This window comes from Rhinolophus sinicus, linkage group LG18 (assembly GCF_036562045.2).
Source record: "Rhinolophus sinicus isolate RSC01 linkage group LG18, ASM3656204v1, whole genome shotgun sequence".
Lineage (NCBI taxonomy): Eukaryota > Metazoa > Chordata > Mammalia > Chiroptera > Rhinolophidae > Rhinolophus > Rhinolophus sinicus.
Genome location: NC_133767.1, coordinates 8794178 through 8818945, shown reverse-complemented (window position 1 = coordinate 8818945; position 24768 = coordinate 8794178). Strand labels below are relative to the sequence as shown.

General features: G+C 44.5%; 1 protein-coding gene across 2 annotated transcripts in view; it reads right to left on the bottom strand.

Annotated features, from left to right (window-relative positions):
* The window catches only part of GRIN2A (glutamate ionotropic receptor NMDA type subunit 2A), a 470775-nt gene that overhangs the window by 40629 nt on the left and 405378 nt on the right, over positions 1-24768 (bottom strand). For both annotated transcript variants that reach the window (XM_074322873.1, XM_074322871.1), the window contains 3 exons: positions 21279-21404; positions 17369-17598; positions 10924-11084 (listed from right to left, as the gene is read on the bottom strand). In XM_074322873.1, coding sequence (XP_074178974.1) covers positions 10924-11084; positions 17369-17598; positions 21279-21404 — 517 coding nt within the window. The remainder of the gene's footprint in view (positions 1-10923; positions 11085-17368; positions 17599-21278; positions 21405-24768) is intronic.

The following is a 24768-nucleotide window of genomic DNA, read 5'->3' as shown; positions in this document are numbered from 1 at the left end:
GCTGTTTATTTATCTGTATTTTTGATTTCTGACAACGAGAATATATTTTTTCATGAGAAGCAATGCAGCGCAGTTAGGGCATAGATGCTCGAGTCAGTTCAGCTCCCAGCTCTGCAGCTGATCCGCGCTCGCCTGGGTAAGTGACTTAACCTCTCTGCGTGACAGTTTCCCTGCATATACAATGGAGCTGCTGGCCGTGCCAACCTCAGGGAGGCGGCTGTGAAGATTAAATAAGGAATTATAGGTAAAGCGCTTATAACAGCGCCTGGCACAGAGTGAGGACCACTAAACAACGGACATTAAGAGGCTGGGATGGAGAAGGGACAGGAAACCAGCTCAACAGTCACATTGCCCAATGGTGGGGGTTCACACGCAAGAGCCCGTATCACATAGGTGTACACTGCATATCCAGGTGGCAGCACACCGTCAGGGCAGCACCGAGCAGCGGGGCCTGTGCCCGACCGAGACACGGGAAGAGAGCCTTCTGTGCCAGTGCGGAGGCTGGACGCCTGGCAGAAGACGGTGCTGGGCGAACCCCATTGTAATTGAGGCGAATGCAGTGGGCTGAGGTCTCCCCCACGCGATTTGGGTCCACCTGAAACCTCAGAATGGGACCTTACTTGGAAATTGGGCCTTTGCAGGTGTAACTAGTCAATGACCTCGAGATGAGACCACCCTGGGTTTAGGTGGGCCCCAGCTCCAGCGACAAAGAAGAATCCCTTATGCAAAGAGGAGACACACAGGGAGAAGGCCATACAGAGATGGGCGGGTGGGCTGGAGCAATGTGGCCAAGAGCCGAGGAACGCCTGGAATCAGCAGCAGCTGGAAGAGGCAGGAAGGGCCTCCCTGAGAGCCCTCGGAGGGAGCATCGCCCTGCAACACGCTGACTTTGAACTTCTAGCCTCCAGACTGTGAGAGAATACATTTCTGTTGTTTAAAGCCCCCAAGTTTGCGGTAATTTGTTACGGAATCCCTACTGGGGTAGCCTGAAGGGGTGGCACCCGAGTTTCTATCACTCCTCCACCTGCACTTCTCTCAACAGAAGGAGGCTGGACTTGCCAGGGCAGAGGCAGCTGCTCAGGGCTGGCCGCCGGTACTTACTCGGGGTATGAACCGTGTCTCCCCGTGTGTGCTGAGGCCTCCGCGGCCTGAGCCAGCCCAGCCCCAGGGAACCGTCCTCCTCCCCCTCCTGCTGGAGCAAGACTGGAAGAGAACGCACAGGCTGATGCTTTTAGCACCATGACATTTCAGCACCAGGGTCAGTGGGAACTGGCTTACAATTTTCATACAGTAATGGAGAGAAAGGATCATACTACTGAGATTTTCCAAATTGGATCTGCTGGTGGGTAAGAGCATCATTTCCTGGCTTCAAGTCCCGCCAATAAAGGGGTCCGACCCTTCCCAGAATCGCTCACTTGTCAGACACACAGAGAGCTCACACATCCTGGATAGAAAGAGATATTGGGTTGAGTTTGAATGCTCACTTATCCTTTGGACAAGTTGCTTCTGCTCCCAGAGCCTGTTTTCTCTTCTGTAAAATGGAAAGAATGCCTATTTGGCAGTCAGGATGAAATGAGATCATATGTTTAAAGTCCCCTCATGTCAAGCAGTCAGTAAGAAGAGTCCGTCCCTAAGGAGATGGGTTCCTGCTTCTTCAGTCTCCCCAGGACGAATTTCTAATATAGGTAAGGTCCCAATAAATGCCACCTGTTCGTTGCAAATAGCTCGCTAAGTTCTCAGAACAACTCAGGTAGCTTATTCAAATCGCAATAGAATAAGGTGTAACGTGGATAAAGCAACTCGCGTTTCCTGACATCAAAGGGGGAACAGCAGCGGAGGCCTGAGAACATCGGGAGGCGGACATTTGGGACATAAGCTGTCCCATAAGCGGTGGCTGACAGGATTGTAAGTGGAGCTCTGAATTAGGCACTGGCCCACGCAAGAGGAAAACTGTCAGTAGTCTCAGGAATTGTGTTGTCCCCAAGACAAAAGCATGCCTTAAAGTGAAAGAAAACAATGCTCTTTGCGGCACAGAAATCTGAGAGATGACGTCGGATGACATTCTCCACAACCTGCGCTACAGGCACGGTGTCGGCAAGCTTCCAGAAAGAACCGTGTCTGGTGGGGCCTTCCGATGCCAGTCAAGTGATGATGAACACGCAGAGCAGTAAAAGTTAATTAATGTTCCGCTAGCTCAGTGCAGTGTCCCCTCGTTGTTATTTGTGAAAACTGTCCAACAAAACAGCATAGATTTTACTGAGAAAAGCAGAGCAGATCTGCACGCACACCAATTCAGTGTGTGTAAACAAGGGGACAAATACCTGAAGGAAATGCAAGATCAAGAATTGGGTTGAGAAGAAACCTTTTTCCTGATTATTAAAGGTAATGCTTTTGTTGCAGAAGATGTTAAATATAAAAGGATATGAAAAGAACCATAAGCCTAATCATCAGTATCTCTGACAAAATTTTAATGTATTTCATTCTAATTTCCTTTCTTTCTCTCTGCCGCTCTCTCTCCATTTCTGAGTTTACAGAACTGGGGTCTCACTTTATTTAATCCCCGCTCCCACAACACACACTTTTTTTTTCTATTTTTAACACTTTATGAGTGGCCTTCAAATTCTGTTACTATAGTCTTAATAGAGTTTAGCGAGAAATAATTTTCATAGAGTTTAACAACAGAGTTTAACAAGAAATAATTCCAAGTCCAAAAAAAAAGGAAGTCTGTGCTTTCCTGAGATTTTATTAAGGAAAAAAATCCCTCAGCCTATGGTGTGGTGGCAATTACTTCTAAGCTTTATTTGCGGTGTGGGGGTGGATCTCAGAAACCAGGTCATTGTTGATCTGATTTTCTCCGGAGATGATGCTATCCTGTTTAGGAGAACAGCTCACGGAGCCCCGGTGTCTATGCCTGCTTTTGAAGTCAGCAGCTGAAAATGAACCCTCCGAGTTTGATTCTGCTTGACTGATAAAATGCAGCTAATCAAAGCTGCACCAATGGCAACCTGGAAAGAATTTGCTCTGCGTAGCAACTAAACTCATTGACGATCCTTCGACCTTCCTGGGTCTACCTCTGCCTTGGAAATTTCTACCTCTCTGGACCAGTTTGTTTTGAGGATGGAAATGAGGATGCTGTGATCTTATCAACTCTCGGATCGTCAATTAATAAGTACATATTATGTACTATATGTATATTATATACACTATTAAATATGCGTCTATACAAATGCATATAACATGTAACTTCAGTCTCCAATTCTCCCCGAGTGCTAATCTCACACATCCAACTGCCTAGTTGGCCTGGCCAAGTGGGGAGGCAAGCCTGACTCCTACATTTAATGCTATCATGCGGTTACTTAGTTAAACAGCCTGTTGGGGAATAAGTTTGCCTTGTGGGGCCTCAGGGTTCCCGACGCTGTAAGGGGATAATGATGGTACCCAGCTCGCAGGGGTAGTGTGAGGATTAAATGAGATTAATTATGCATGTGAAGTGCTTGGGACTGCATGTCACAAATTGTTCACTTTTCAATAAATGCAAAGATGATACGGCAATATGATGACGTTCCAACAGCACTTAAACTTAACACGCCCAAACCTAACCATGCTCCTCCATGCCTCTGCTCCTCCTGAAATGCCCTTCTTCTTCTTGTTCTGTCCACTCCAGGGAGAACACCATCTCTCAACAGCCAACTAGCTCATCTCTCAAAGCCGGGAGGTACACTACCTGGGTCAGAATCACTAGAACTGCAAATAAAAACATGGATTCCGGAACCCCACCGGCTTTCAGAATCAGTGCTCTAGACGAGGGTTCAGTGTTCGCCTTGTCTCTGAAGACAGTTTTGACCCTTGTTGGTAGATGTGACCACCCCCTTCCCTTTACGTTTATAGGCACATCAGTGAGTATAATTGGAGTCTTGCAAAACAAATGCTTATTGCTCAAAAGGCAACCCTCCTATCCCGTTCTTCTCTCAAACTACTCAATGTAAAGGAAATCAGAAGATTCTTATCTGTTTCCCAATATCGTGGGGCTGGCAATGGAATCAGATAGACAGCTGGGTGGCCTGAGGGCCAAAGACTAATGCTTCTGAAAGAAACTGGGACTTTTTCAGAAATTTGCGTACACGTAATTGTACGTGAAATCAGCTCAAAAATCAAACATTGCACTATGTCTTACAATATAGGCTCTCTGGAGTCCTGGGGACATTGATAGTTGAATTTAAATCTGGCGTAAGTGCACTGTTTGCAGTTTTGCCCACTTGCCAAAACTTCCTGGAGAACACTGGCTTCTGATGACTGAGCATTTGTAAATCTAAATCCGTCTCCACTCATTTCAGCTTCGGTTCCCTCTTCTAGAGCAGATGTTCTAACCTCTGATTCGCGTACATGCATCAACGGAAGAACTTGTGAAAGCTTGTAGGTCCCCAGCCCCTGGCCCCAGAGGTCCCGATATCGCTGGCTCAGTGGGGTTCAGGACCCATAATTTTATTAGCACCTCCCACCGACTCAGACTTAGGCTAGGATTTGAGAAACACTGGTCTAGAAACCTGGGGTCAGGCATGGCTCATCTATGCCTGAAAAATCCTCTCTCTGCCGATGTTTGCAGGTCAAATCCTATTTTCTCACTGACTGACCCGACAATTTCTAGACTGCCTAGTCTCTGTTTATTATACATTTCAATGGACAATGAAACTGAACAACTTGGTTCCAAGTCTGTCTCTGGCTATGCAATTTTGGATCCCAAAGATAAACATTTACTCCTTATGTGTTGTCTCAATACAATGTATTTACTGAACTCCTTTAGAACAGTACTTCTCCAATTTTAGCATGAATCAAAATCACCAGGATGAGGGGCGGGGGGATGCTTGTTAAAATGCAAATTCACAGGCTCCATCACTGGAGAGAAGGTTCTATGTTGGGCCCAGATATTGCATTTTAACAAGTAGTCAGTCACGTGCTCCACGTACAGTTAGCCCATTGACCAGGCTTGGAGAGGCCCAGCTTTGGAGCATTGGTCTAAACACTTTCTGTAAAACTGACAGCTGTTCATATATGAAGTTTGCCTGGATTTTGAACGTTGGAAATTTTAAATACGTGTTCAAGTGTTCGAAACAAACAAAAGAATCTCAGAACTATTTCAGAGCTCTAAGAATCCAGCCCTTTCACTTTTTGGATGGGGAAACTGAGGCTCAAGAGGTGACAAGGCTTGTCCAAGGCCACAGCCAGCTAATGACAGAGACCTGACTCAGGCCGCGCTGGAACTCTCATTCACCCATAATCCAAAGGCCTTCCTGTGTTCCAGGCTCTTCCAGGAAGCGATAATCTATAAAGAAGCCTCCCCGTTTCACTGACCCTGGTGTGTACGCACAGGCCTGTCGCTGAGACCTGTGGGTACAGGGGTGGAACCCAACTGCTGAGCTACATGCTCTGAGTTTTCTAATTCAAGACTCATTGGATTTTAGGCTATGGCGGGTAACATAAAGGGCAGGTCCTACAGTTTAACATGAGGAGCAGATGGGGCACCTCGCTCTACCTTCCAGGGGGATGAAACCTTCTAGGCACGCTGTACGTGACGAGGGAGGGGAAGGGCTATTCTATTAAAGCTGGATGGTAGGTACATGAGGAGTTCATTTTATTACTTATTATCCCTTAAACAGTATGCCCGCATGATATTTACTCTTGTAAAATTATTTTATAAAACACTTCATATTGTAAAATAATGGATTTCACAATGAACAATTGAAAGAGGAAACAGGATGTGAGAGGGAAGACAAAGACCACTAAATGTGGTGAAGTAGACAGTTGGAGGACAAAGGTCTTGTAGTGGGAGATGAGCAGACCTGACCAGCACAGAGTCTGTCAGATTTTGTGCAGTTCTGTAGCGGCCGTCGTCATATTTTAGTTCTCAGCATCATCTGAGGCGCTGGAGACATAGCTCACACTGTACACCCAGAAAAATTCCAAATATTAAAAATGCAACCAAACTAGAAAAAAGCAGGAGAAAATTATTTCGTAACCTCAGCATGAGAAAGACTTTGAATCATGACTCAAAAGCCAGAAACCACAAAAATAATTGATAATACTTGACTATGCAAAATTAAAATCTGCATAGGAAAAAAAATCCACAAGCTCAAAAGACAAACCAAAACCTGAGGAAAACATTTGTAATCACACCTTAAGTATAGAACTCATTTCTGTACTATATAAACTAAGGGAAAAAACAACAAACCAATAGAAAAAAAATAATGTTTTCCAAAAAGGAATGGCAGGCTTTCAATTACATATGAAAATGTGGTAAAAATTTACTGATAATAAGAAAAATGCAAGTTAAAATATACGACAGCGTGTTTTACCTATTGTCTTAGCAAAATTGCATAACATTGATGACACCCCGGCTGGCAAGGACTTTGAAGAGCTCGGCACTCACACACACAGACGGGGTGAAGGTGGATTTCCTTGGGAGGGAAATCCGTCATTGTCTGTCAAAATTATGATTATGCGTAGTCCCTGACCGAGCACACCAAGAAATTTATTCTACATTGCACATGACGCATATACAATGAAATTCATCGCTATGTTGTTTGCAACAGCAAAAGATTGAAAACCATCTAAATAGCCTTCAACAGGGGACTGACACATACTGCACGGTACATTCGCACAATGAAAGACTATGAATCTGTCAATGATAACTTTGTAGCTGTTTATGTAATAATAGAGAAAGATCTGGAAGGACATACAGAAAACTAGTACATGTGGCTACTATGGGGGGGGCTCTAGACAAATGAGGAACAATGTGGAAGGAAGGCTCTTCATTGATTACCTTTTTATGTAATACTTTTTGACTTTTGAATTATGTAAATTGTCTATTTAAATTTAACTTAACTAATTTAAATAATTAACTGAATAGCCTGTTAAACATGTCAGTGGTTGCCGTCAACATCAACTCCACTGAAATGGAATCTCTAGACTAAGGATTGCTATGCCCTCACCCCTGAGGGGGGTGAAGTTATTTCTTCAAAAAGACTCGTACGTACCTCGTTAGCTCTAGCTTCTGAGTTTACAGTAACAGGGCAAAGCATCCCCCAAATGGGAGATTGAGTATAGGGTAAACCCACCATCTGCCCCAGTTTGCTAAGATGGATGTTATAATTATTATATGGCTTCCAGAAAACAGTTTGCACAATTTATGGCCATGAATGGTTTCCATTTATCGTCTCCTTTTGGTTCACATTGTTAAAAACAAAAACAAAAATAAAATAGTAAAGGAAAAGAAACCCATTTTGTGCTCTGGGTGACCGATGGATGAAAAGGGGGCCAACCAGGCTTCAACCCTTGTTTCTAACCATTGTCATCCACATTTGCACTTATGGTCTGTCCAAAGCAACCGTATATGTTGACGAAAAGACCACAGTGGAAACAAATGAACAAACAAAACTCATAGCCATGGCTAAGATGAAAAGTCATTAAGAAATCCATCTTTTTTTTCTGATATCTACTAAAATTGAACATACATTCCATAGCTTAGCAATTTCAGTCTTAGGTGTAGACCAAGAGAAATGCAGTGACTTGTGCAACAAACGACATGCATGAGAACGCCCTTCGAAGCATTACTCAGAATAGCCCCAAACGGGACACTTTGCAAATGTTCATCAAGATTAGAGGAGCTAGATGGATTTGTGGTAAACCCCCTTGAGGAAATTCTATACAGCAATGAGAATGAAACAGCTAGAATGACATGCAACAATTTCATAACAAAATGTTGAGCAGAAAGAAGACAAACAAAGAAAACATACGGTATGATTTTATTTGTATGTTAGAATTAACAGGCAAAAAGAATCTATGGCTATAGAAGAGAGACTAGTCGACTGAAGATAGTCACTGGAAGAGGGTGTGGTTGGGGGGAGTGTTCTTGGGTGGGTCACATCTTGTTAACTGACCTGGATTGTCAGCTTGTACAAAGTCATCAAGCAATATACTTAGTATTTGCATATTTTCTGCATCATTGCTAGATTTAGAAAATGTTTAAAAAAAACCAAAAGAAAAACATTTCAAATCAGAATGAGCTGTGTGTCGATGAGTTTTGGATAAGGAACAAACTGAACTTCAAAATAAATGGTGTCCTAGCTCCTGTTGAGATACCAAAGTGATTCCAAAGAGACTGAAAGAACAAAATGCTATCAACCAAAGCGCCCAGGAAATTATGCAGAGGTCTGGGCTTGGTGATTTAGAGGAGGCCCTCCTTTGCGCCCCCAGACACAAAGGAGCAGCAAGGCCTTTGCAATGGGCCTGTGGAACAGCCAAGAGGAAGAGGCTGTGAATTCGGGAGAACGCACTGCGGTAGGTCATGGTTCACTCGGCAGGGATCCCTGGTGATGGGGACAATCCAGGTAAATTAATTTTCTCAATAAGCAAAACTTGCCTCATTAAACAACTCCTTCATTTAAACAGAATCATTTTTAGTGGAACCCTTTCAAAAATGCATTTCATATAGTGTCAGATGGGTAATAGATTAATCGGGGGGATCACTTCATAAATTATATAAATGTCTAACCATTGTGCTGTACACCTGAAACTAATATGAAATAATACTGAATGTCAACTACAGTTTAAAAAAAGATAGTCACGGGGATATAAAGTACAGCATAGGGAATAGAGTCAATAATACTGTAATAAGTATGTACAGTGTCAGGTGGGTAATAGACTTATTGGGGCTACCACTTTTTGAAGTGTATAAATGTCTAATCACTACGTTGCTTTGTATACCTGAAATTTAAAAAATACATTTCACACATCCTTATATTTTGAAAAGTCCACAGAATAGAATTTAACCTCGACACCAAATAATAACACTAACAATTAGATCTTATCTTAGTGCCAGGAAATTTCCAAAACGCTTTCCAGCAGACTTTCTCTTTTAAGTCTAATAAAACCCCTATGAATTAGGTCTATTATTATTCCCACTTTCTATACGAGGGCACGGGTGATTACAAAACTGTCCAAGTTCATACAACAAGTAACGGCAGGGGAGGAGATGCACACGCTAGACCCACAACGTGAGCTCCTAACTACTGTGCCGTCTTTTCTTATCAGCTTCAGTTATTTCGCGTGTGCTATACGCCGCAATGCCACAGGTAGACAAGAATATTACCTGTATCTGTAGACAGAATGACTTCTCATTGCTTTTCTCTCCGTATTTCCTTTCTCTTTTATCAATGTTATACCGTTAGTTTTCACATAAAGCTATTGCCCCCAAATTCCTACCTAAAAATCAGATTAAAATCTATAGCACTTTGCTGTCACCACTTTAAATAAACTCAGTCTCCTTAGAGCTTTGTATGAAAAGACACAGCAGCCCCAAAATGGAGTCGCTTGGGTCAAATTCCACTTCAGCAAACCAAGGCGTAACTGCATTTTCAGCTTCCCTAGGGAAGTGACCTTTAACCTGGGATGACCTGGTCCTCAGCACCAAGGAAATGTGCTTGACTAGCTGCCCCTCCCCAAAGGAAAGTGACCTTCTTTGATAACCCCCTCAATGCTAGAAACTTCTTTCCCTGCCCCCTTCTGCCTCTAAAAGTCTTCCATTTTGTACAGCTCCTCAGAACTCCTTTCGACTTGCTAGATGGAATGCTACCCAATTTATGAAGCATTTAATAAAGCCAATTAGATCTTCAAATGAACCGTGGGGGTTCAGAACGAGTCACCCCAAGATGTGCCACTCTGGCAATGCAGATTATTTCCAGCTGAAAACAACCCAGGCCCAGGAGACTCAGGAAGAAACTGTCATTCCCCACCCCCCTTCCTGCTGAAAAGAATTTACGATAGAGAACCTGCTCAGAAAGGAGCTATCACCACAGATAACTATAGTTTAATCTGAACTACCTAGTTCAGTGGTAGGCAGGGAGGAACCTAGGAATGCCCATTTGATCCAAATCCTCCTTGTATCCCGTTGTGTCAAGATGGGCCAGCAAACATTTGTTTCCTAAACATTAACTTTTCATCCCCTTGTAAATTGCCTGACTTCCCTTTGAAGCACTGGAACCCAACGTCCCCCTCCTTAGACGTCCCCCTCTTTAGTCCGAGGGAATGACACATATTGCTCATTTTGCTTTACTGTCTTTGGAATTTTCATGCTTATGTGGATTCCTTGGGCACTCGTATTAAACTTGATTTTCTCCTCTTAATCTGCCTGATGCCATTTTAATTATTCTACCAGCCAGAAGAACTAAGAGGGTAAAGGGGAAAGTTTCACCATCCCCAACATCCTCAGCTCAATTTTGCTTTTTAACATTTCTATTTGGCTAAAATATCCCTTGGAGTTTAAGACCAACTTCTTTATCAGTTTAAGAAACCCCACTGGTTCTCTGCATTTCAAAGTGTCCTGGATTTGCTTTTCCTTAACGCCACTCAGAAGGAAACCTCTGATACTCACTGGTCAGATTAACAAAAGCAGCTCTTAACTGGGGCCCATCTTGACTGCACAGCTCTTCGGGAAAATACCACAGTGGGGGTGATGGAGAAACTGACCTAAGATGGTTCCCTGCCACGTGGAACTGACCTAAAATGGTGGCCTGGAGCAGAGAGAGAGGTCCCCAGCCTAAGTCCCACCCCACTTCCACATAACCCCCTCCAAGCCACACCCCGAGCCAATCACCAGACAACACCTACCCCTTCCCCAACTCAAGGAAGTTCCCAACCCATAAAAACCTGCTCAAAACCTTGCTAGGGGCTCCGTTTTTTGGGGAAGGATCCCGCTGAGCCCGCGGGCGTAATCAAGCTGACTCTCCTAACTCTCTGAGTGCGGCTTGGGTTCTCTCCGGTCCTGGATTCTGCTACAGGGGCAAAGAAGCACCAAGGCACGCAGAGTCATTTTTCTGGAAGGTTTATCAGCTCGCAGGCCCGCGGAGAGAAAGGAACCGCCATCCTTACCCTGTTTTCAAGCTGACCAAGGCGTCCTCTACTCCCTTCTGATTGAATTTGGTCATGTACTGATGCATGTAGGGGTAGTTATTCCGAATGTTTCTTTCAGTACTGCCGTTGGGCACCGTGCCAAATCGAAAAGGTGGGGAGTAGTCGTGAGGTCTCTGAAACTGGAGAGAGGACAGAGAAAGATGGAGGAAGAGGGAGAGAAGAAAGTCAGCCATCATGTTATCTTGGGTCAGGAGTTAAACATACGCATTAACACAGGGCAGCAAGAACACATTCGATTTTGCACCTCATTTTTCTACTTAATGACATCTTCCATTGGTCTGGGAGCTCCAGGAGGTCGGAAACAGGGTCTGTCTCCTTCTGTACTGTTCCCCGGTACATGCTGGCTGGGTCCGCAATAGGTATTTGTCCGACTGAGTTTTTTAGTACCATTAGAGAGACTAGCCTAGTGGGAGGCACTGGGGAATGGCAGAGCTCAGGAAATGTTGATGGAGCTAGAATGAAGGTCTTACTTCAGTTCAGTTCATTCACTTACCTAATGACGAAATTGTCTGTGATCCCCACCAGTCACTCCCTTCTCTGAACTCCATTTACAATGACCTTCACCTCACCCAGAAAACGATAGAGGGGAGCTGAATTTGCCACCCCAAAATATGCCTCTTTGGCATAAGGATTACTGGGGGCTGGTTAGTCTTCAGAAGCAGCAGATACAGGAGAAGCTCTGAAAACCCAGTAGAAGTTACCCTTTTTGTGAGAGTCATTTTCTTTTATAAAAGGAAATCTCCATTTGTAAGGGTGTCTCCCTCTCTGTACCAGGAAGAGGAAGGCGACTTAAATCTCTAGAAATTCTTACCAATGGAGAAGGCAACTGACTTAAATCATTATGGGCAAAAAAAAAAAAAAAGAAAGCTGGGCTTCAATTTGCTATGAAATATGCAATTCTGACTCTAGGAAGTGATGATAATAAGCCCACAGGCTGAGGTGTGACTCCACTGTGCCTCAGAGATGATGCTAGTGGTCCCCTCCTCCTTTAGAGGTGAGGGCCTGGAGACCCAGAGTGCGGGAAGGACATTCTCGGCAATTCCACGGCGGAACCAGGACTGGATCCAGAGGTCGCTCACACTTCCAGACCAGCATGCCCCCTGCGGAACTGAGAATTGCCGGAGAGAGCGTCCGGGTTACCCCAAGAGTCAGACCAACCAGAAACATTCTTCTTCTCTTGCCAGACTCACACTTCATTTTACTGCTAATTAAAATTTCCAGTTGAAAACCATTTCCCCTAAATTAGGCATGCGGCTGCCTAATAAGCAGTCACAACTGGATATGAGGGCAGTGGCCATACGTTGTGCAAATGAGATCCTCCTGCTGGGTGCCTTGTGTGTGTGTGTGTGAGTGTGTGTGTGTGAGTGTGCACAGCAATATGCTCTTTGAACTCCCTCTAGCAAGCAGCTCCTCAACCCCTCACCACAAGCGAAGGAGGACCCAGGCCCGGCTCGTGTGCACAGCAGCTGCCGAATTGGGAGACAGAGGCCACGGCCCAGTGTATGAATCCAGTTGTCGCAGCAGCCGCGCCCCATCTCCAGAGACATCCAGAGATGGCCAATTCCACGGGCTGCCTTCCACTTCACTCCCCATCTTTTGCAAGGGAGCCCAAGAGCTCTTTTAGATTCCCTTCCTTCCCTGCCTCTGATTTGCACAGCAAAAGACCGACAGCCTCCGCGATGAGTGTCCAGACTTCTCTGGCCTCGATTGTACCATCACCCAGAGAAATTCAGCCCAGCCCCAAGATCCAGGAACCTTTCCCAGTAGACTAAAGGCTGTCAAACCTTTTCAAAGCATGACTCACAATACATTTCCCTTTGCCACCTTGTGTACGCACACACATACACACACACGCACGCACGCCCCACTTCACAGCCCGCCCTCTTTCTACATGTGGTAAACTCTGCTGTCATCCATGATGTTCTATTTTTTGAATGGTCACAACCCTTAAATTAATTTCATGGCTCACTGAAGAGTCACCACGTACAGGGTGAGACACAGTTAGGGGGCAAGCGCGACTCATCCTGGGTCCCAGGCCCTAACATTGAGCACACTCTGTTTCTCACAGGAATCCTTTCCAGTGCAGCTTTCCCCCACGAGCAAGCAGTGGAAACGTGGGCTTCAGCAAAGGAGGGCGTGGTCCAGAGGCTCCCACTGCCGGGCGGGCCCACAGAGCTCGTAACCATGGTGCCCGGGGGCAGTGGCATTCCTCCCAGCTTCTCCTTCCCAAGGCGGCCCTCGCTGCCCATGTCACCCGGCTTCCCCTGGCCTTGGGCTTAGAGAGTTCGGCCTCTGGCCCGCCACTCAGGAACTGGAACTGACTCATTCCAGGCAGCTGCGTAAGTTCCCTGAGGCTCAGTTTCTTTATCTGTAAATTGGGGGTTGCTTTTGCGATTAATCATAGAGTGCGTGAAAGCCCACCTGGCAGCTGTATGCTTGATACACATGGTCACCGCATCACCTGTGGTTGCCCTGAGTGACTGGAACCAAATAAGGGAGCCAGTGTCCTTCCAACATGGAGAACCGAGGATTACACAATTATATTCTAGGTTTTCTTTCCATTCACTACGTGGACAGGTCCGAAGGCCACCCAAGTGGATGAGACATGGCAAGCGCCTTATGACGCAAGAAGCAGAGATGCAGACCTAGGAAACAACTTGTTTGGGGAAAACGTGGCCATTGACCAGGACATGTTTTTGTTCCCCTCATGAACCCAAATTACATGTTTATTTAAAATATCTGTCTGTCTTCTCTGGCTGTAAATGAGGGACGCTGGCACTGGAGCCCCATTTCTAGCACAGTCTTCTCCCCTGGTGATGTCGCCACACCCCTCCTGATGTCAGCTGTGGCCCTGGAGGGAGGAGGCTCCAGGCCTCTGTTCAGCCAATGCTATGATGGACCAGGTCCGCCGGCTGTGGAACCGCGGAGCCCAGAGGCAACACGACGCCGTGAGGACATACTCATGGGTCCATCTGCCAGGGCAGCTCCCGAGTTCCCTCATTGCTGCCCCAGACGCCCATTTCAGTCTCCAGAAGTGAGGAAGGGTTTGAATCAGGCAGTGGTGACATTGAGGAAAAGGAGGGAGACGATGCGAAGGGGGAGGAAGAGGCAGTAGGTTATTTCTAATCCTCGTATCAACCCTGCCAGAATGGTATTAATGAACTGCCCCCCTCACCCTTTATTACAAAACTAAGCCTTGGGAACGCTGACAGACTGAGGGCCATGCGACCGTGATAGGGCAAGGTCAGAATTTGAACCCAGGTCCATTTGACCTCAAATATGACAGTGTTCTTCCCACTACATTACTCTGCCTCCCAGAGATGGGTTTGCCCTACCATCGTGATTCCCAACATTTTGGAACTCCAGCTTTCCTTTAATAATACCTAGGGCGGCATCTACCAATGAATTCACCTACTTGTCATTTAAACCCAAGCTCATCTGAGCGTACCATGGACCCCACAGGTACTTTTTTGCAGCAAGCACTAATACTGAAAACGGCTTAAAGTATTGTAAACCTGAGTTGTTACACAAGTACTCGTGATACAAAAGAAAGAAGGGAAAAAAACAACCCACTTATGTACAGTATTAAAATAAATTGATTCAATATAGATTTTTATTCTGCAAACTTTCTTGGTGTATCTCTGCTATTAATCTTCTGGGAGCATTTAGCTTATTTACTCCAAGAATTTTGCTGTTTATCTAATTGTATCAAACATTTAATTAAAAGAGCTATCTGCTTGCTGCTAATGTCTGAGCTTGGAAACAGAGCTGTGTCTCCTGAGGACGTGCTGTGTCTGTCACTAGGTGTTTCCCAGTCAGAGAAGGTCAGTCAAATTACTAGTGGCTCTAATTAGTTTTCCCACAAATGCTCATGTTGTTTAGACCCAAAACTATGTAGCAAGGGGTTTTTCTCCCTAGTCTTTGAAAATAGCAATAAAAAGCAGAATATGCTGCCAGCTATTTTCTCGAACAAAATCCTCTTATCCAGGAGACGATGGCTGCCCGGTGCTTCCGCTGCTCCTCCAGTTGCTTCTTCTAGAAGCTTTCCTTTTGCTCCCATACAGCGATGGGACCACATGACAGGGCGTTGTGTCTGGAGGGGACTTATAGGCTACAAGGCACATTCATGTTTACAGTCTCCTTGCACCCTCACTCCAACTGATTCCCAAATTGACAGACAGGAGTAGGGAGGCAGAGGAGGTCACATGACCATAAAGACCTCGCACCCATGTATGTGGGAAAGCGGAAACGGGAACCCAGCTCTCCCAACTCTGAGGACAGCGCTTTATCTGCCTCACAGATGCCCTGTGCTTTAGGTGGGGTTTGGCCAAACGTCGACCCTGAGCCAAGGAATCGGGGGACTGTGATTTATTAGGGAAGGGCTCCAGAAGCAACCAGGGAGGGAAGGGGAAGAAGCCAACCAAGGGTGTAATGTACGGCGGAGTCTCAGCCTCAGCCCGGTGCTGCGGGGAGCTCTGGGGGATAAACTGTACTTGCGCCGGCCCTGCGGAGAAGCAGTGGGGCGGCTGGGCTTTTGGACTCTCGACTGGTTAGCAGGTGCTTATAGGCTGAAAAGACGGGGAGAACTTAAATTCCCAGGCATCTACGGTCCCAGTGCCCCAAGATAATCATTCTCTGAAGGTCCCTGGCATGAGCCTTTGTCAGCAAAGGAGGGGCTGGGTGCAGAGCTGGAAAAGAGACCCCAGGAGGGTCCTACACATCATGCATTTCTTCATTCAATCAACAAGTGCGAACTGAGCACCCACTACGTGCCAGATAACGCATAAGCACTCTCCTGATAGCCGCCTCCCCCAAGCCGGTTTGAATCTCATCAGTTTTATCTCCTTTATAACACTTACTTGTGCCTGGAGTTTATTATACTTCTCCCTTTACATTTATTTGTTTGCTCTTTACTTCTCCCAACTAGAATTAAAGTTTCTGGGAGTGCTAGCGCAGGCTGCCAAGCTTACCACAGTGGTCAGGAAGACCTGTCCGAGAGGCGATGTTTGCCCTGAGACCTGGACGTCCAGGAGGAGCCAGCCAGGAGGATAAAGGGGGCAGAATATTCAAGGCAGAGGACAGAGCAAATGCAAGGGTACTGTGTTAGAAATAAACTCAAGTGTTTAAGGGACAGAGAGGGGAGCACAGTGAGGGAGAAAGAGAGGACATGTAGGGTGGGCCAGATCACACAGGTCTTTGTCCCCACGGTATGTAGGGTGGCATTTACTCAAGCTGCAGTAGGAAGCCACCAGAGAGAGGCCAAACCACCCCCAAGAGTGATGGCGCTTTTGGGAAGGTGACTCACTCCAAACCCTCGTCATCTGTCTGATGACAGGCCTCTCTGCACCTCTTCCAACCACAGCAGATAACATGGGTAAGCTGTTAAAGGCTTTTCACGGACTGATTTTCTATTCAGCAGTTTGTTGATGAATGCCAAAAGCATATATGTAGACTTATGTCAGCAAGACACGATAGATTTTATAAAGAGAGACAAATTATCCACACGCACGAGACGGAAAATCTTTGCAGCGGCGCAGCCCCCACACTGCTGAGCTTAGCAAGTTGGGATTTGTTTCCCGAACCTAGAATTTCAATAGGATGCACCCAATTTCCCTCTTTTCTTCCTGTGCGTGCATTTCTGACTCGCCACTCACCGCCCGCAGCCCTCCTTGCAATTTCAGGGAAGAATGGAGAGAGCAGGTGTTACCATGCCTGTCTTACTGATGTAAGCACAGCCCCCCTGAGGGAGGGCTACAGAAGTGTCTGAGTGACAGAAGCTGGTGGGAAATGAAAAACTCTGCTGCTTTTGTGTCCCTTGAAGACATTTCAGATGAGTCGGGCGAGCTGACAATGGGGTTGACTGGCCACCCAGGAAAAAGGAGCTCTCGGCTTTACCTCCGGGGAGGGCTTAGAGGTGACATTTTTTTCATGTCACAGATGAGGAATGCAGCCTCTAAGAGACTCCTCCGAGGTCACAGGACCAGGAGGTACCTACAGCCTAGCGCACCCCACTTCACCCCAAGTTTCTCCTTGTCCAAGCTAGTGGACCTTCCTCAAACGTCACACTGTCCTTGAAAGGATGAGCTCCAGCCAGATCTAGGACATTCCCGGGTCCCAGAGCCTCGTCATCAGCAACATCACAAAAATACAAGAAACGGCCACTTGGGGAAACTGTGCCTCCAAATTAGACCTGGAACATTTCAGACCTAGGAGAGCTAAGCAGATGGTGCTATTCCCGAAATCTTTAGAAATACGCCAATTTGAGAGAGAGAGAAAAATATCCTCTGGCTTTGTGCTTTAGAGTCGATAGGTTTTGATGACAGGAGCCCGGAAAGCTCCCTTCTGAGGGGAGAGCATTTCAGATCAACCCCCCAAGGCGGAGAGGAAAGCAAGGTGAGCTCACCTTTTTGTCACTGAGGCCAGTCACTTGGTCCACAAACTCCTCCTGGATCATGAAAGCGGCCAGGTTGGCGGTGTAGCTGGCGAGGAAGATGACGGCAAAGAAGGCCCACACGGACACCATGATCTTGCTGGTGGTGCCTTTCGGGTTCTGCACGGGCACCGAGTTGTTGAACACCAGGCCCCAGAGGAGCCAGATTGCTTTCCCGATGGTAAACGAAGGCCCGTGGGGTGCTGCGAACGACAGGGAGGACATTCTCAGCATCTTCGCAAAACGCTCACTTGGGAGCGTTTCATAATCCATGGCGTCCACCAGTAAGGCTGGTGGTGGCCAGGAAACAGAAATACATCATGCTTGTGTCCCAGCCTCGCCCCAGAACCATGGCCACGATACCTCCTCTTTTCTTTAAAAATTAGCATTTGTCCCACTTTTCTATCTACCGTGTTTCCCCAAAAATAAGACCAAGCTGAACCATCAGCTCTAATGCAGCTTTTGGAGCAAAAATTAATATAAGACCCAGTCTTGTATAAGACCGGGTATTATATTATATTATATTATACCCGGTATCATATTATATTAATTATATTATATTATATTATTATATTATATATTTTATTATATTATATATTATATTATATATTATATCATATTATATTTTAGCCTGGGTCTTATATTAATTTTTGCTCCAAAAGACACATTAGACCTCATGGTCCAGGTAGGTCTTATTTTCAGGGAAACATGGTAGCTGAATTTTTGCTGTGTTCCTTAAAAGAAATAAATAGAAAGGAAGAATGATTATGCAAAATGTAGGTTTGAATGAGTTGCGTTATGACCTGTTTTCAATTTGGATTTGATTTCCATTTGGGGGAGCCAATCTCCTTGATAAATGGAGAGAGAGCCCCTGGGTGCAGGGGCTGCTTCCGTATTCACTGGATGTTACGTGGCATCAGAGGGACTGGTGTTTGGTATTCAAATCCAATTGTCGCTAGCAATTGTTCCTGTTCAAACTCAGATGTAAAGCATGCACGATATAGGAATTACACCAAACTAAAATCCTCTCCAAATGGAGACTGAGAAACAGAACAATAGAGCTGAATTCTTCCAACACTTCACAGATGGAAGACACTGGGTTGCAGGGTCCCAGAAAATGAACTCTGGTGTTATAGGCCTTTCCTCCCCTCCGTGTGTGCTTGCAACAACTTTGTGTCCCTCTTAAGATTCCTTGCAACAGGCTTAACTAGAGAGGCAGGACAACATGGCAAAATTTACTGAGGTGGGGAATATGCAGGCTGTAAAACACGCGTTAGGGCTTTCAAGTCCGTTTTGCACAAGGGGAAAGAAAAATCAATGTATGCCCTCATTTCACGGTGAAGAAAGGTCTTCCCTTAACAGAAGGCTAACTTTTATGTCATTTAAGTAAATGAAGATAGGAGAAATGATCACTCAGGCTTCCGTTGGAGATGCAAGGAGCATGGGCAATAAATAAAGTGGCCGAGTGAATTCAGATTGATGGAAGTAACGAAGTCTGGGCAGGGAGCCTAGGAGCACACTTTTCACACATTGGGGGCCGAACTCAGGCTACCGCAATGCTTACAATATCTATTCACCACAAGTAAAAGAGAAGGCAATTAATTCTATTCTTCTCAACCTCAAGCTCCCCTGCTCTCTCTGACCAGCTTTACGATCATCTGGGCTTAGTCCCAAGAGGCTGAGAACTCTTAAGAAAAAAATAATGAGAGTCAATCCAGCTAACTTCATGAACTACTTCATTTTACCAGGAGTGCACGTTGATCAGAGGTGACAGCTACGTGGGACTCAGAAATAGGCAGCTGCGAAGGATCTGTCAGAGACTTTTGGGAATTCCTGATTCATGAATACAATTACTGGGCCATCTCATTTTCCCGATAAAGTGTAGTGAAATGGAACCGAAAACCAGATTGCACAAAGAAACAAGTAGCTATCATTTCCTGAGTTTCCATGTGCAGTTGAGGAGGACATAGAAAGCCTTGTCGTGACGGAACGGCTAGCGAGTCTGCATGCTAGAGTCCTGTCTTTCCAAGTCTTCTAATGTGGCTTCAGCCAAAGGAGAAATGACTGCACATGATGGTCTTTGGATAAATGTTTATTTTCCAAGATATATCTCAAAAGTATCCACCTCATCTCCACCTCCATTACCCCATCTAAGACCAAACCACTGTAATCCTTTCTCTTGGAGAATCCTTTCTCGTGTAACAGCTCCCTAACTGGTCCCCTCCTTCCACTGCTGCCACCCTTCCCATTGTCGTGATAGAGTAGCCCCAGTGACCTTTCACATTGTCTGTGTTTCATCCCCCCTTTGTCTCTTCTACTGGATTTTGAAGAAAATCTGAAATGCTTACCACGGTCAGCAGCCTATGTTAGTGATTTCATCTTATGCCACTATCCACCTCACTCACTCACATCTTCTGTTTCTTGAGCTTATCAAGATCAAGTCCATGTCAAGGTCTCTGTTTTGGCTGTCCCCCCTGCATGGAATCCTTTTCCCTCAGTTTTTCACATGACTGAATCCTTCTCATCCTTCAGGTCTCAGCTCAAACGTCACCTTTTCCAAATGTCCTTCCCTGTGTGGCCAGCTTATTTAAGTATCAGAGCACCCCCACTCCATCACTTCACTTTGGATTTTTTTTTTCCTTCTTCTTGAGATTGATTACAATCTGTGATTAGTAACTTATGTGTTTACATGTTGTCTCCGTAACTAAATTCTCGGTTCCCTGAGGGTCAGGGAGTGTCTATCAGATTTGCCACATTATCCCCCTGCACCAGTACAGTGCCTGGCACATAGTAACCATTGGATGAATCAAATAAATGTGTGAATTCACACGCAGCACAAACTCCGATTCTACAAATGTAAAGCTCTACTCTACCACGGTATGTTCACTCACAGAAAATTGTCTCAGGTTCCGCTCTGCTGGAAAGCTCCTTACTGGTTAGTTGCATGCCCTTTTAGTGAAGGCTGGCAAGTCTCCCATTTAAACACATGGTTTTTAATGGCATTTTTATAGGAGGCGTTCACTACAACTAAGTCTCTAACAGGTTCCCATGACCTGCTGGCTGTTTCCAGCACTGGGTCGTCCAAGTGCAAAGGACAGGTGGCAAATGAAAGTGTCTTGTTTTTGAATAACTGTGCCTGGAAGATCTGCTGTCTTCTACAATCTCAAGTCATTTTTCAGGAAAGAGGCTTCGTCCTGGCACCCTTCTGAGATACCATCCACTTAGAACGTGGCGAAGAAAACTCACTTAAAATGATGTAATGTGCTTATGTAGACGACATGAATATTGGCTTGCATGGGGGCCTCTTAATAAGTTATAGCCAATGAACACTTCCCAATTCAATCTCCTGTCTACTGGTGACCACTTTATCAAATACACACAGTGCACGAAGGTCAGGCACTGTCAACACAAAGATGTAACGCTTTAGGGAAAAGTACTATTTTATAATTACATTTATTGCCAAACAAATGCAATTACAATTCAGTACTATGGGGACTATTCTTAAACGAGATTATATAAAAGCCATTTTCTCACATAGATTGAAGTTGAGACTCACTACAATTTTAAGATTTCTTTTGACAGAGATGTTTAAACTTAATTGCTTGAAAAACTTCAAATCTGCTTTCCCAACAGACTGAATATCAGTAGTTTTTACCTTGCAACTATGAACTCCATGTTAAAAAGCTAGATGAAATGTTTCATTTTATCCTTTTTTTTCAGCTGAAGTCAATCTCCCACAGTTGTATATGACCCAGCTCCATTCATACAGCGTGGACTGTGGGAAGCAGGGCAATATAGGATCATGTGTTCTAAATCTGAACTCTCCATGGAAGGTCAATTAAATAGCACCCATATTGAGTCATGCTTGTGAAGGCGCGCTCACCTTTCCCTTTGGCTAAGTTTCTGTTGTACCCAACGGGACTGAAGTATTCGAAGACAAAAACAGCTATGGCTGAAACAATGAGCAGCATCACAAACATCATCACCCAGACGGAGGCGCTGAACGGCTCTGCAGAGAAACGGGCCAGAGGGATGGAGACAGGGTCAGTGTGCTCACCTCACAAACATGGCCGACAGGAAGCCCGGGAGGGGCCACCTGCTGGCTCACCAGGAAACGTTCTCTGATGTGCATCTGCTCATTCAAAAGGAGATAGTCATTATTTATTCAGATGTTTGAACCATCCTTTATTCTACCAAATATTGGAGGTATTTTGTAAGACTGCGTAGGATAGGATAAAAATAGAGAAGAGCATATGACATCTTACAAACCAGGTCAAGGATAAGAAAAATAAAATAAGATTGATAAGACCCAGGGAGGAAGCTCGAATGCAAATGAAGAGGCCACAGGGTCCTATATAATCACAGACTCATGCAGGGAACCAAAGCTAGGGAGAAACAAGGCTAGACTCCATCAACCGTAAGGCTCCTGCAAATCAGCATGGGTTTTATTGTGGTTTTCATTTTCATTTTTACATGCTGGAGGGATGGTGTGCAGAGAATTCCAGAAGCTAAGGAAGACTTATAATCTGTTAGAAAAGGATCATAAAATCGTGGGGTTACAGGAATATTGGAAGGTCATGTCTGCCACCCCTGCTCCCACTCTCTCCATCTCCCCTTCTGCTCCAGACAGATGAGATCGCTACAATTTTAGAATTGTGTTGATGTTGGTAATGAGCTTAAATGCAATTGAAAAGTCATTTGAGAATATTACATTCCCATGATAATTCAATGAAAAAGCATCGCTTAAAGAGTAGAGGGAATGAAGTAGTAGCTGGATAGATGATTATTTCCCCTGAATGGAGTTTCCATCAGTTCATTTTCATGTGGAGGTCACAGAAGGGCAAGCCAAGTCACAAGGATCTAAATCTTAAAACTCTCAGAAAGGTAAGAGATCTTATGCAAAATAAATTAACATTTCTATTCAAGCTGATTAAGGCTATGAAAATGAGCTGAGTGAAGTCATTTTACCCATGTGTGACACAGATTTGCTAGAAAACCAACAGAGACTAAAATTTAGACACAATGAATACATCTCCATTTGAATGCATCATTGAAAAAAAAAAAAAAAAACTGCCCTGGACACCAAAGAACTTACAATCCTTTTCATCAGAGACAAAAATTTTCTGAGGGTAAAATATAAGAAGCCCAACAATACCTCTTGAATAGCAGACGTTTTGTTACTTTTAAATTGTTTTTCTGATGAGGCTACAAATAATTATAAAGACCAAGCTGATAGCAGGCCACCTTCTTCTTAGAGTCTGTGACTACCTAACACAGCTAGAGGTCATCACCAATTCCAATTTAATGAGCTTAATATATAACAAGAAACTAATATATCTGAAGCTTTAACCATAGATAATTTAAAAACCAGAAGGAATGCTTTGCAAAGCAGCAAGTATGTTAAAAAGCAACAAGTGACAACACAAATTACTTGATGGAAATAACACCAGAGGAGCTCAAAGTAATCAGCGAGACTACAACTGAAATTTATCTTAGTTACACTTGGCTTAAGAAGTAAACAATATTATGTCCCTGAAATCATAGCAATTTGGTGATGAGGTGTATCCAAAAAAAATAGGGGAAATTAATTAATAATGAGGAGACTAAAAATTACTTAATATTCAAGAACAGAGACGTTAGAGGAATTCTGCAAGTAGCACAGTGTGTCTTACCAGAGGGGCTGGTGATGAATATATGAACACATACATGTAAAGAATTTGGTGGTGTATGTTGCACACTGTACACATGTAATAAATTAAATGAAACAGCTGTTTGATTCTACAATTAAAGCCGGAATTGGTGGTGCTGGGGTGCTGTTCGGGGTCCTGAAAAAGGCATCCTGGTTTATAAAACATGCACACTTATCAATCTGGTAGCTTCCTTTTTTCTGCAGTTTGTGATAACATTATAAAAACATTAGGGGAAATCCTTACTGAAATCTTCCATTCACTTGTCGGAATCTGTAAACCTGCAGTGGATTTCACTGGGCAGTTGATTGATCCTAGTCTGTAACTGGGCAGAAAATCAGGTAGAAGCTGAGCAAGTAACTGATGCCAGATGTTTTCCCACTTGGAAGTGACAACATCTGTATCTTGCCTTGAGAGCATGGCCCAGAGAGAAAAGGGTTCAGCTGCAGTGTTCTGGTTTTCGTAAGTTAGGAACCTACTAATGCCCTGAAGGATTGCTACCTGTCAGACACTGCACACACACACACACCATGGCGAAGAAAAGCATTAGAACAATAGTGAAAAAAACCTATCATGTCTAAGGAGTGACCCAGAAATATGTATAGATAACTCTGGATTATATCCTTTACTGGTTTAAAACAGATTCAACATTTGTCCATGAGGGAACTTCAATCTAGGAGACGCTGGGTCAGATTTTCTTTGGAACAAAGAATCCAACCTGCTTAGAAAAGTCTTCAGAATTAACTGAATGGAAATGTTGCAAGAGACGTCATCTCTGTCCTTGAATTGTTGCTGGTTACATTTTCACACAAAAGCTCAGAGGCATTACCTTCAAGAGTTTCCAATGTGAGTTAATGGGGTTTGCGGAGGAGAGAGAAGAAGAAATAATGAAAAGCAATACAATCAGATTCTGAATGTTTTGGCTCTTCCAGATGACTGAGCCGGTGAATGGAACAATGTAGCCTACCATGGTTCATTATGACTTTCAAAACCTGCGGATAATGACCGCAAATAAAAGGGAGCATAGTCAATCGCGTAGGGATATAATTTAATGACTAGGAAAAATATTAAGCTTACTGTGTAAAAACAGATTTGAAAATCATTTCCTCTAGGTACAATTTATGTTGCTTTATTTTTAAAAACACAGCAGGAAGATTCAGGGGGAAAGGAGGGTTGGCTAAATTTAGCAAAAGTACTTGACTTTTTATGGGAATGTTCTACTAATGCAGGTAAGATAAAAATCTAGGGAAATTGGGTTGAAGCCAGATTCAATATCAGCAACCCATTTTTATGAAACGAGCCAACCGATATTATTTTTTTCTCTCTGATTGAACTGGGGAAAAATTTCTTTCCAGCTCACTAAGGAGATATGTGGACAGTTTGAAAAGAAACAGATCGCTTTCCATGAACTCCCTTCCTCTGACCCTTTCTGAACCTCCAGAGCTAAAGATCCCTGTTCAAGGGTCTGGTAGGAAATGCGGGGGAAATGAGTGGGAGTGACAAATAAGCGAATCTACCCAATAATTATTCAGATGCTGCCCATATCGCATATATTGATCAGTTGGTTGCACATTTCATGGTATAGTGAGGCTTCCTTATCAAGTCGTGGGCACTGTTACCCCCTGCAGACCACGGCCCGGAAGGAACGCAGTGTGGTCTGTATCTGGCAAGGTCCACGTTATGCCA